General features: G+C 36.4%; 1 protein-coding gene across 2 annotated transcripts in view; it reads left to right on the top strand.

Moving 5' to 3' along the window:
- Positions 1-1,577: 1,577 nt before the first annotated feature.
- The window catches only part of LOC136027494 (peptidase inhibitor 16-like), an 89,099-nt gene continuing 77,620 nt past the window's right edge, over positions 1,578-13,056 (top strand). The window contains exons 1-2 of one of the 2 annotated variants that reach the window (XM_065704807.1): positions 1,578-1,729; positions 8,276-8,411. In XM_065704807.1, the coding sequence (XP_065560879.1) occupies positions 8,295-8,411 (117 nt within the window). In that variant the 5' untranslated portion in view covers positions 1,578-1,729; positions 8,276-8,294. Of the gene's footprint in view, positions 1,730-8,256; positions 8,412-13,056 lie in introns of both variants that reach the window. The other variant, XM_065704806.1, reaches the window with a different exon arrangement.

A 13,056-nucleotide genomic window follows, 5' to 3' on the forward strand; every position in this document is an offset into this window, starting at 1 on the left:
GCAGCATGACGGCTAAGACTGTTATTCTCTAAGTCATAATTATGAAATGAATGTCCCACTGTATCCATATACGTCTTTAACTATTAGTTAATATTTTAGCTACTATTAGGTAGCATTCGTTCTTTATTATAAAATCTTCTAACCCTATTTTTCTTTCTTCTTCATTTTGTATTTTCATTACTTCAGACAATTTGTCAATGCCATTTGCTTTGGCTACACTTATTGGTCTAGTCTTACATCAATCAAACTTGACCCCAGTTATATCAGGCGAAGGCTCAACCCACCCATATATCTGTCCTTTAAGATATATTAGTCATAAAGTTACATATGAAAAATAATTACAATTAGGAACTTTTGAGTCTGGAGTAAAATCAACGGAGACAGTTAAATAAATATATCGAATGACACAGTATGCTTAAATAGTTTATATAGGCTTAAAAGTTTGTGAAAAATGCATAATAATAAGCTTCTTCTGCGTTCGCATAACCCTTGAAAAAAAATTTATAATCTTAATAGAATTGTTTTGCAAATATTAATGTTCCGTGGTTTTGCATACTTTATGCAACAGTACGTGGCTTCTCAAATTGTTTAAGGTATTTAGTATGTGGACTCGACAAACAGTTCAAAAATTGACTTCTCAAAATGTTTCTCAGGACAGGGACGATTGAAATGGAATAGAAATTAATTTTTATGATATTTCAAGAACGGAAGGTCTTACTGATGTGCATTTGGCTTAATTTTTTCTATCTTGTGTTGCAATGTCTTAAAAGACTATCAGGTGCAAATTTGTTGCACTTATAAATGTTTTCTGCATAGCAATATACAACTTTAAAGTAAAGAGAGGGGTTGAGGTGGCGCCAACCCACCGAATATATGGAAAACTTTATATTCGTTTAAGCTTTGATGTGACTCTTTACTTACATTTGAATCAAGTTACATATTGATTCAGGTACAGTCAGAAAGGTACGTTTGAGAAGTCTCTCTGGCTTCACCAGTTTGATGTTTTTTCCCCGTATACATGATGTGATGCTTGTTGTTGGAGTTGCGTGATGTTGATGTGATGCCGAACGTGATACTCTGCCTGATTTTAGACTGTAAAAATGAACCTGAATAAATGTCCATGTATGATTAATTATAATGGCACCCTGTCAAAAGAACAAAAGATCAAGATTTTTTTTTGTTAAAGATAATTGAAAAACAAAAGAAAGTATTACTTAACAAAGCAATAAAAATTGGAATGTTCAAGATTATGTCGAAAAATATTCTCGATAGCATTTTTGTAATGCTACTTCCGTTCACCTTTTTCTTCCATTTTTTTCCAACAATTACTATAATTGTTGTTTTTGGTACAGGAATAATTATATGAAATACTAGTACAATTAATCTATGGCAGGTACTGTTATCGTATCGTTGCATGATTGTATAGTTAAAATCCACAAAGCGTATCAAAAACACACTGATGACCGGATGCGCTGACATTGACCTTGTCCATGTAAAATTAGTTACAAAAATGATATTTTAAAGGTGACAATCAAGATAATAGTTGGTTTTTAGCTGTCTATATTTTACGCACAAGCGAATGCATATTCAATGTCAAACCACAAAAGAGTATCATCAAAAAACTCGTAACAATCTACACATATTTTTGAGTGGTTGCAAAATCCTTATTGTGAAAGGGACTTAACAAAGACACAAAATTATATTTTGGATAATATATTGTATTGAAAAGGTACTATTCCTAGTTGTATACATTCCGATATCGCTTTCTATACCTTTCTTCTTCTGTTTTCCTCTCTCTTTCTCTCTCTCTCTGTCTCTGTCTCTCTCTCTCTCTCTGTCTCCATCTTTGTCTCTCTCTCTCTCTCTCTCTGTCTCTGTCTCCATCTTTGTCTCTCTCTCTCTCTCTCTCTCACTCTCTCTCTCTCCCTCCCTCTCTCTCTCTCTCTCTCTCTCTTTCTCTCTCTCATAGAGAGAGACAGAGAGAGCTAGAGCCATAAAAAAGACAGCAGTACGAATTAAAAATTTGGATTACATACTACACAGTGGGCACTGAAAAGGGACTTGCATTGAAACCATTTTTGAGATCGTGTGAGGTCGAATTGAGTATGTTCGATATCCACATTATTAATTAATAGATATAATAGATGTTTATGATTTATTTATAATGCAATACGAATACAATAATACTGTAATCCCCCCAAAAGCTCCTTGGCCTATCAATTACTGGTAAGATATACGGGTCACTTACTCCGAGAAAAAAGTCACTTACTTACAGAGAGAAAAAAACAAAATATAAAAGTAGAATATATTGATAAGTAGCTAGATAGATATATTTCAATAATAAAAACAAAGATGAACTTCAATAAATGCACAACACTTATCCCCACAAAGGCTCCATGGCGTATAAAGGAGACCAACAGCGCTAAAATTCTTAAATCTCTATTAGAACAGTGGCTTTTATTGCTACCGCTAAAACTGGAATCAAATACAAAAAAAAATTGAAAATCCCCCCACAAAAAAAAATTCTGTACCCTATACTTTCCAACAACAAATGCAATATGTAAACAATAGGCAAATTTTAAAACTTATATAGCTCTCCCCCAGACTCTGGGGGGTCGTTTTACTCCTAAAGACATAGTAATTGTATCTTTCAACTAAAGGGAACAAAATGAGTATCTCAAAATTTAAATTTGATAGCTTTACGGGGAAAACAGAAGTAGGAGGGAGGCTATTTGTCCTCTAATCTCTTTGACTACTTAAAAAGGGCACCATCACTTTTAATTTCCATTCGAAAACACCCTCTCTTGACCTTCTAGGACAATTATTACGATACTATCACCCTTGGGATAAAAAACAAGCGAAGAAAAAACGAATAAACGAGCATCCATAGTCTTTCTTCTGGCAAAAAATGCAAAATTCCATATTTTCGTATATAGGAGCTGAAAACTTCCACAGAAAGGTCTTCTAATGCGCTGAATCTGATGGTGTGATTTTCATCAAGATTCCTTGACGTTTAGATGGGGTTTTCCCCCTTTTGAAAATACCAGCAAATTTTATCAGGCTCGTAATTCTTGATGGGTTACACCAAACTTGATAAAAGTTATATATTTAGAATTACCATAATAAGCTCATTCATTTGGTGTATTGATATCAAAATACCGTTTTTTAGAGTTTCGGCTGTTATTGAGCCAAATCGCTCTTTATTTATGATTTGTTGCCACGAATTGTTTGAAAAGGATACTCTTTAAAATAAAAACAAGGCTACGGCTTGTGCATAGGGAAAATTATAGTCGAACATGACATTTTGTGAGTGGTTTAATGTCTGAGTATATTTTACGTGTTACCAAAATCATATTTACTGTGTCATTAAAATGTATATAAATTTAAATCATGTATTTTTATTTATTTATTTTGATTTTATTGTATTTGTTCAATTTTTTATTACATTTATTCAGCATGTTTATTTATGATAAATGACTTCACTTATTTAAATTTATTTTCGCCATTCTATTCATGTAATTAGAGTTTATAAGTATGTGTAGATTCATGTAAACTTCAATTTCATGGTAAACTGCAAGAAGACATTCCCGAATACATTATTTGCATTGTATACTATGTATTGTATTGTATACTACGTTGTATACTACATTATATATATTAATACTAATCAATAAATTTATTGGAGCAACTGCAAAAACATTCATATGAAAAGAAAAATAACAAAGAACGGAAGAAGGGTCGTAGGGGTAAAAAGCAGTCTTGTCTAGACTGGGGTCGTATTAGCAATATAACTAAAAAGTATTAATAATAGAATACTTATCGCTCATTTTATCCCAAAAAGTTCAGGGCATCAGTTATAACAGTAGGTGCTTCTGTAGAACCGACTGACGGAGCTACTAATGACTCGGATGAATTTTAACTACAGTGAGGGAGATGAATTTTGTCCTATATGAGGGAGGCTGCCCTCATGTCAATGCATTACTCTTTTCACTAAGTTTGTTCTCTACTTTAAAAAAGCTTCTTATTCCAATTCAACGGCCCATGCGTTTCAGGAGTCAACCTTAAGGAGTTTACACAAAAGGCCAAACTTTAACGTAAAAAGTAAAGGATCTAGGAGGGGATCCCCCACTCCATTTGTGGAATAATTTATGTTCATTTTAAGTTTTGACTTTGGTTCTTGCTTTCAGTTGAAAAACTTTTTTTATTTAGTTTCTGATTGTTTTTCAAATAATGCTGGGAATTCCACCTCCTTTCTCCGTGGAAAATATCCCCTTCAATAAAAATTCGTGCAAAACTTATTTTGCAGGAGTAAAATATCCCGCCAATAAATTCTCCGCGGACAATTCCATTCTCACTGAAAATCCTCACCAGGGAATTTCCTACAGACAATTCCTGCAGGAAAAGTTTCTTTTCTTTCATTTGAAAAAGAACTTGCTTGCTATTCAATTTCTGTTTGCTTTTCAAATCATACTGAGAATCCCTCCACTCTGTGCTGATATTGCTAATATCACGCTGATATCAAAGCACCGGAACTCTTCTCTGCTAGAGACATTAGCAGTATCCGGAGCAGATCTCTAGTCTACCACACCCTTCTGATACCCTGATAGAAGTTGAGGACGAGAAATTTGCCAAAAGCAACAAAACCCCAAGATTCCACGTGAATATCAAACGGGGTCGTGAAAAACCGCAAATCTACATTTCCGCTTTGTCTTAAGAATTCCGAAACACACTGGCAAATCCTTCTCCTTTGATCACCTATAGTGAAACATATTCCCCGACCGAAGATAACCCATCAGCAATCATCGAGACAGCGGACGCTGTCCTTGGATAAAAAAATTTCAATGAAAAACAAAAAACCACAGATGAGGTCATTAACCTATTCGAGGATAAGCAATTTCATCTGTAATAAATCCTACTGCAACAATCGAGAAACTTATAAGTACCTTCAGAAAAGAGTAGTAGTAGTAGTAGTAGTATTAATTTATTAACCAAAGGAAATAACACAGACAAAATCAATCGGTAGCACACCAAAAGCGTTGCTTGCGAGGGTGTGTTACTAACAAAAAGAACAAAAAATAGAAGAAAAAAAGAACAAAAACAGAAAAACAATGAGTTAATCTAAAATGAGCAGAAAGGTGAAACTGTGTACCGAGAAAAAAAAATTATATAAATAATTCATACACAATCAAACAACATAATATCATGATCCCGAAGCAAAAAAAGAAAACAAAAGAAAACAACAATAATCAATTATTTTCAATACTAAATCAATCAATCTCAATCTATTTCAAATAAATACCCACCAAGAAACCCCACACGCAGCACGGCCTTAAATTGATTAATGGGCAATTCTTTAATACTTGGAACAAGCTTATTCCAAAGCTTAGCCCCTCTATAAATAATTGAAAAAGCAGTCCTACTTGAAACTAGGCGAGGAACCTCAATATCTCCACTTTTACGAGTTCTATGATCATGGATATTAGACCTATCCCGAAAACTTCCTGTAAAACATTCTAGAACGCACCCATAATGGTACTTATACATAAAAACCAGTGTATAAAAATCACGCAATCCGGCTGCAGGCATTATATTTATCATACTATACATTGACCTGACCGAATCCCGGTTACCTATTCCACAAAGTGATCTAATGGCATTATTCTGCAGTACGCGGATTGGGCGAAGTATTGAGGGGAATGTCCCAAGCCATACAAACGAGCAATACAAAATATACGGATGAATCAGAGAAAAATATAATAACCTTATAACATATGAAGGAAATAAATGTTTTAGTTTACGGATAATCCCTAAATTCTGCGATAATATTCTACTTATAGCTTTTACATGACACTTAAATGATAAAATTTCGTCAATAATAATCCCAAGGTACTTAACGGGCTGAGAGATCAGAAAGGCAGCACAAATCTATAAAACAAACTCAAAATTCACTATCTAATATTTTAGTAAGAGCCACAACAAAAAGAGCGGTCTGGGAAATCGACCAAATATTCAGTTAGTGGTGCAAGGCTACCATTGTCCCTATTCAAAAAGGGGGTTAAAGAAAGAACGTGAAAACTACCCTCTAATCATCCTCACAAGCCATTAGTTACATGTCCAGATAAAGGTCTTACTCCAATGCATGTGAACAATTTTTGCCCTTATCACTATAGAATATAAGACTGGTTTTTTGCTCTAGAAGATCTAAAACCGATTATATATTTGTCATTCGTCAAATCAAGAGACAGTACAAAAGGTAAACACAATTTAAAAATTAGGTACGAGACTCTAAAGTCCAAACCGAGGTTACTGTTCTCTGTTTCATAGTCCTTTAGCCAGAAAGTACAATGAAGGGGTCACCCTTCCTGTTTACCTTCCCAAAATTTCCCATGGTACCCGCTTAGAGCAAGGTCAACTCTGTCTCAGCTTCCAGAGTGACACCATTGACCCCATTCCAAGCCAAATAGCCGGCAACACTAGGACTCGAATCCATGTCCTCACGGACAAAGGATTTCAAGCTTAGCTTACTAATGGGTTTACTAGAACAGCTCTGGGACCACACGTTGAATTCAACCAAGAACTCTACCACTATTTGTTGATTTCAGCCAGGAATCTGATCTAAAATAGCGCAAAGGACTACGGTATATTCTCCTTTACGACAGGATCACTTATTAGACAGTCTATGCAATTTAAAGCATGTACGATCAGTTTCAAGAAAAAGTAATAACCGATGATGAGATGTAAGAAGTGTTCAAAACTTTGTACGGATTACTTCACGATTGATTCTTATAGCCATGCCCCTTTGATCTCTTTTAAAATGTTGTTCTATCACTAATGTAGTCGTAATATGTTTCATTAATAGGAGGGCTGCTGATAGAAAATATTACCCATAAAAACTTAAGGTACAGGTTAATAAACTTTACGATGCCACAAAACAGTTCGGGGGGGGGATCAATGTCAGCATGATCAAAGGCTTGATAACTACACAAAACATAATAGACGAGTCACTGTTTTTCACCATAGGTAGGAGAAAGGTTGAAACGGTTAACCACATCCTGAAACTTGGTAGCCTTCTCTCTACTGATAGTTTTCACACCTCCGATATGAAATGTTGACTCGCACTTACTAGCCCTTGTTTCTGAAGACTATCCAACCTCTGGAAATGTAACCATCTACTCAACAAACTCAAAATGCACTTGATTAATACTTTAGTGATTCTCATAGTCATATACAGAGTGAAATGTTTAAACTGCAAACCAAAGATGAAAGAACACTACTAGCTTTTCAGAAGAGATACTTTGGTTGCATTCCTTAAATCAAACACACTGACACCAATAAAAATATGGAAGAACGCTAGAGATCCTAGTTCAATGAAACCATTTTCAACAGTATCTAGAAGCAGAAACTATTTTGATGTGGCCACATCAATTGAATAAAGCTGAGTCCTTTTTCCAAAATCGCTCTTGAAGAATCTCCACGGCCTTCGTCCACGAGGCAGACTAGAGAAATGCTGGACGGAGAACTTTGACTTTGACAGCGTCAAGTTAGCCCAGTTATTGCGTACCGCACCAAATAGAACAACGTATTTAGCCCTAACACATGAACTAGCAGAAGAAGTAGTCCCAAAATATTCAAATGTACAAAATAGCCTCAGGAACTGGGATTGAAACACATTTTTCCTGTAGCATATATTTTTTTTAATTTAGTCAGCTAGACGGATACCCAAAACCATTCGTACATAATTCCCAGAGACATTCTATCTGGAAAAAAAAATCAAACAAATCCTCCTCTGTCTTCCAGAAAACACATTCTTCAGAACCATACTTAACTGCTGTCAATGTTGTAGCTTCCAACATTCTAATCTTGGTTCACATACTTATCAGACTTTGTAGCAACATTTATAGCAAGAAAGGTTTAATTTTGGTCCACTAAACTTCTTCATTCATTATCCCTATATATCATCTTATTTAAGCAGGACAATTCAGTCTTGGCAGTAAATTTCCCCCAGTAAAAGATATCTAAAAGTTATTTTCACAAGCCTTTGTATTTCTCAAAGTTTATGCGACAGTAGACAATGTATCTTTCCAAATAAAACAAATAAAAGTAATTAAAGCTAGCAGTCAGCAAAATTAACACACAAAGTACTGTCATTGGCTGTAGTTCAAATTTATAATTCTTTTTTTTTCTTTTATATTGAAATTTGTGAAGGCATCTAGTTAGATTCTAGTGAAGTTGTTCTTAAATAATATCTGTTCTTAGATACACTTCTGAGTTCTAGTGGATGTACAATAAAGAATATGGAGGTTTTCATTTTGAGTTTGGCAGCCTGGACGGTTTCAATCGCTTTTGCTTTAAACTCCGGCAAAGACTATTGCCATATTTATGGAGAGGCTCATACTTTTTGCAAGTATCAGGTAATTTTTCTCCTTTATATTATGTCTTCCTTGCATTATGCCTGGTGGGTTTCAATTGCTCTAAAGACTATTGCAAAATTCATGGAGACGCTCATACTTTTTGCAAATTTAAGGCTATGCTTCTCCCTTATATAATGTCTGCCTTATATTATCCTTGAACGGTTTCAATTGCTCTTGCTTCAAGCTCCAGTAAAGACTTTTGTAATATTTATGAAGACTTGTACTTTTTGGAAATATCAGGTAATTTTTCTCCTTATATTGTGTCTCCCTTAGATTATGCTTGAACGGTTTCAATTGTTCTTGCTTCAAACTCCAGTATAGACTATTGCAATGTTTATGGAGACGTTCATACTTTTTGCAAGTATGAGGTGATTTTTCTCCCTTCTGTTAAGCTTGGTATTTAGTTTTAAAATGTGATCCTCTAGAGAACCGCCCCCCCAAAAAAAAGCAATTATACAACGCATCTTAAGCTTGTTAAGGTCTTCCATTTAACTCATCTATTTCCGTTTTGTTTTAATTTTCTCTTTTTTTATTTTAGATTGTTTTAATCTTTTCCTCTTATAGTGAAGGGAGTAAATAATACCCTTCATAAGTATCCCTGTGGGTGCCCTTTTTTGAAACTTCTAATTGCAAATCAACAAGTGAAGTATATAAAAAGAAAGATTTAAAAAAATGTATAAAATATAAAGATACTAGCTGTTGGGTAGCCCCCCCCCCAAGCCCCCCCGCGCACGTTAGTCGTTACGCGCCATAGTAGTTACGCACCATTGTAGTTGTGTCCCTGTGTCCCACCTGTGAATATAGATAGATATATATATTTTTAACTACGTAAAACTTGCGAATATACAACATTCTTGGCTGTCCCATTGTCTGTGCATATAAATAGATTGTCAGGTTTACCGACTCTTGAACATGCAACATATAATTGTCCATGGGAAAAACAATCTGTATTCAGATCTATACCTCATTATTCTAATGATCTCCCTTGAGCTTTGTTGATGGTGATTGCTAATCGAACATTCCCTGTGTCCCCGTCGTCATCTATATATCCCCCTGTGCCCCCTGGCGTCCCCGTTGTTGTTGTTTCCCTGTGTCCCGATCGTCATTTGTGTCCCGGTGTCCCAGTCTGTAATTTCTCTTTGAGTGTCGCGGTCGTCATTTATATTCCCTGTGTCCCGGTGTCCCGGTCGTCATTTTTGTCCCGGTCGTCATTTGTGTTCCGGTGTCCCGGTCTGTAATTTTTCTTTGAGTGTCCTGGTCGTCATTTATATTCCCTGTGTCCCGGTCGTCATTTGTGTCCCGGTGCTTTGTTGATGGTGATTGCTAATCGACATTCCTTGTGTCCCGGTCGCTTTCTCTTTGAGTGTCCCGGTCGTCATTTATATTCCCTATGTCCCGGTCCTCAATTGTGTCCCGATGTCCCGGTCTGTAATTTCGTCAGTCGACAAACATGACGTCAGTCGACACAAAAACACGACGTCACTCGACACACAGACACAAAGACAACTTATCTATCTATATATATAAAAATAAGTTGTCTGTGGATGTGTCTGTCAGGTGATGTCATGTTTGTGTGTTGACTGACGTCATGAAGTTAGTTTTCGTCATTTTTGTTATGACGGTGACGTCATTAAAGATATTTAAGACATGCGTTCACGCAGAAATCTATTAATGTTCAACTTTAAAATGACTGATGAACTTACAATTGCAACAGCCGAGGAAGATGCTGAAAGAGTCTATGCCAAAAAACTTGCTGCCGATAGAGAAAGTCAGAAAAGAAAGCGTGCCGAGGAATCAAAAGAAAAGCAAGGAAACAGGCTTGAGGCTGATAGAGAAAGAAAGAACAGAAAGCGTGCTGAGGAACTACCAGAGCAACGCGAAAGCAGACTTGCTGCTAAAAGAGAAAGTGAAAAAAGAAGGCGTGCCGAGGAACTACCAGAGCACCATGAAATCAGACTTGCTGCTAAAAGTGAAAGTGAAAAAAGAAGGCGTGCCGAGGAATCACAAGAACAGAAAGAAATCAGGCTTGCTGCTGATAGAGAAAGTAAGAAAAGAAATCGTGCCGAGGAGTCAGAGCAACCTGAAAGTTATCGCCTGGCATTCAGGTACAGCCCAGTCAATGATTATAGCCTGAGTAGATGTGTTCAAATCGGGACTATGTCTAAAATTTGTCCCTATTGCAAGGCCTTGAAATTCAATGGTGAAACAATGGGAATGTGTTGCGCCTCAGGAAAAGTTAAACTTCCTCTATTGGCTGCACCACCAGAGCCATTGAAGACTTTCCTTACTGGAACTACGTCAGAATCTAAGCGTTTTTTGTCACAAATCGGAAAATACAACTCATGTTTCCAAATGACGTCGTTTGGAGCCCAAATCGAAAATCCAGATCAATTTATGTCTACTTTCAAAGTAAAAGGGCAAATTTATCATAGAGCAGGGTCCCTTCTACCATTCTCAGGCAAGAATAATAAATTTTTACAATTGTACTTCATCAGTGATAGAAATTCTGAATTGAATGCACGTTGTGAAATTTCTCCCAACGTTGAAAGGACAATCGTTTCCCAATTGCAACATCTTTTCCACGAAAATGATAATTTAGTGCGTCTGTTTAAAACAGCCATCAATTTGATACCTACTGGTACGCATAAAATTGATATTTCCGCTGACAAAACGCCTCCTGGCCAACATGTGCGTAGATACAATGCTCCAACTATCGACGAAGTGGCAATCGTTATGGTCGGTGATCAGTTTTTACCTCGAGATATTATTCTTCATAAGCGAAACGCTCAGTTGTTAAGAATTGCTGAAACTCATCGATGCTATGATATCCTGATATGATAATGATATCCTATCATTTTTTGGGATGGAGCCGACTGCTATCACTTTAATATTAAATTGATGAATCCAGCCACTAACAAAGAAATGAATAAGAAATGCAGTGCAATGCATTATTATTCCTATGGACTAATGATTCGGCAGGATGAAGAAAATTATATTTTAAAATGCCGTCAATTTTTTCACCAATTCGTCGTCGATATGTATGCTAAAATTGAATCAGAACGTTTGCTATATATCCGCCTGAATCAGACCAAGCTCCGCTCTGAACAATACATTCATTTGCGAGATGCAGTTATAAATGACGGTAATACCACAAACGTTGGAAGATTAACAATTTTACCATGCCGTGAATTGTTTCACCAATTCGTCGTTGATATGTATGCTAAAATTTTATCAGAACGTTTGCTATATATCCGCCTGAATCAGACCAAGCTCCGCTCTGAACAATACATTCATTTGCGAGATGCAGTTATAAATGACGGTAATACCACAAACGTTGGAAGATTAACAATTTTATCTTCGTCATATGCTGGCAGTCCCCGTCATATGCATGAATATGCTCAAGATGCTTTTGCGTATGTTTTGTCGTCTCTATGGTCGTCCAGATTTATTTATTACATTTATATGTAATCAATCTTGGGATGAGATACTGCAGCTTTTACTTCAAGGACAATCGGCGGTTCATAGACATGACATTACGGCCCGTGTCTTCCGGCAAAAGTTGAAATCACTGATAAACTACATAGTAAAACTTGAAGTGTTTGGGTCACTGCGATGCTGGATGTACTCAGTGGAATGGCAAAAACGAGGTTTGCCACACGCACATATACTAATCTGGCTACATAAAAAAATTACGTCGAACGAAATTGATGATGTGATTTCCGCTGAAATACCTGATGAAAATGTCGATAAGTGGTCAGATGATATTATTGTAAACGTATTTGAACGTCGAAAACAGGGTAAGTCAGTCGACGGCCAACCTACCATCTTCAAAGGTACCACGATAGGAAGACTCTACACCGTTCACCCCAATCAAAAATGTCCGAAGATATACTCCATCGAAAACAGTTAGAGACGTCAGATATGACTTTTGATTTTACATCAGAAATTTATAACTACACTTTAGTTATTATAGAAGATTTGTGCGTACGTATGGCAAACAAACCTCTTCAGGATTTGGGAATGCCATCACCTAACCGTATCGCTGCTGTTTCGACATGTGTAGAATTGGATCGTGAACAAAGTTACAGTACGAGTGATCTATTGTCGTATGTACAAAATAACATTTCCAAGTTAACGTCGGAGCAAAAAGACATTTATGATACGATAATGCATTGTGTCGATAGCAACGTTGGAGAAATTTTCTTTTTGGATGCGCAAGGAGGTACTGGTAAAACGTTTGTGATAAAACTGATTCTGGCATCAATTCGATCAAAAAATGAAATAGCGTTGGCAATTGCGTCGTCTGGAATAGCCGCAACATTGCTGCCTGGTGGAAGAACTGCTCATTCCGCTTTGAAATTGCCTCTGAATTTGCATTCTACAGAAACTCCCACGTGCAATATTTCCAAATCATCTGGGATGGGTAAAGTATTGCAGCAATGCAAACTTATTATTTTGGATGAGTGCACAATGGCACACAAAAAATCGCTCGAGGCTCTGGATCAATGCTTGAAAGATTTGCGAGGGAAGTCGAAACCCTTTGGCAGCACATTAATATTGCTTGCGGGAGATTTCAGGCAAACATTACCTATAATACCTAGATCAACTCCTGCAGACGAAATGAAAGCTTGCCTAAAAAACTCTA

Source organism: Artemia franciscana, chromosome 5, assembly GCF_032884065.1.
Source record: "Artemia franciscana chromosome 5, ASM3288406v1, whole genome shotgun sequence".
Lineage (NCBI taxonomy): Eukaryota > Metazoa > Arthropoda > Branchiopoda > Anostraca > Artemiidae > Artemia > Artemia franciscana.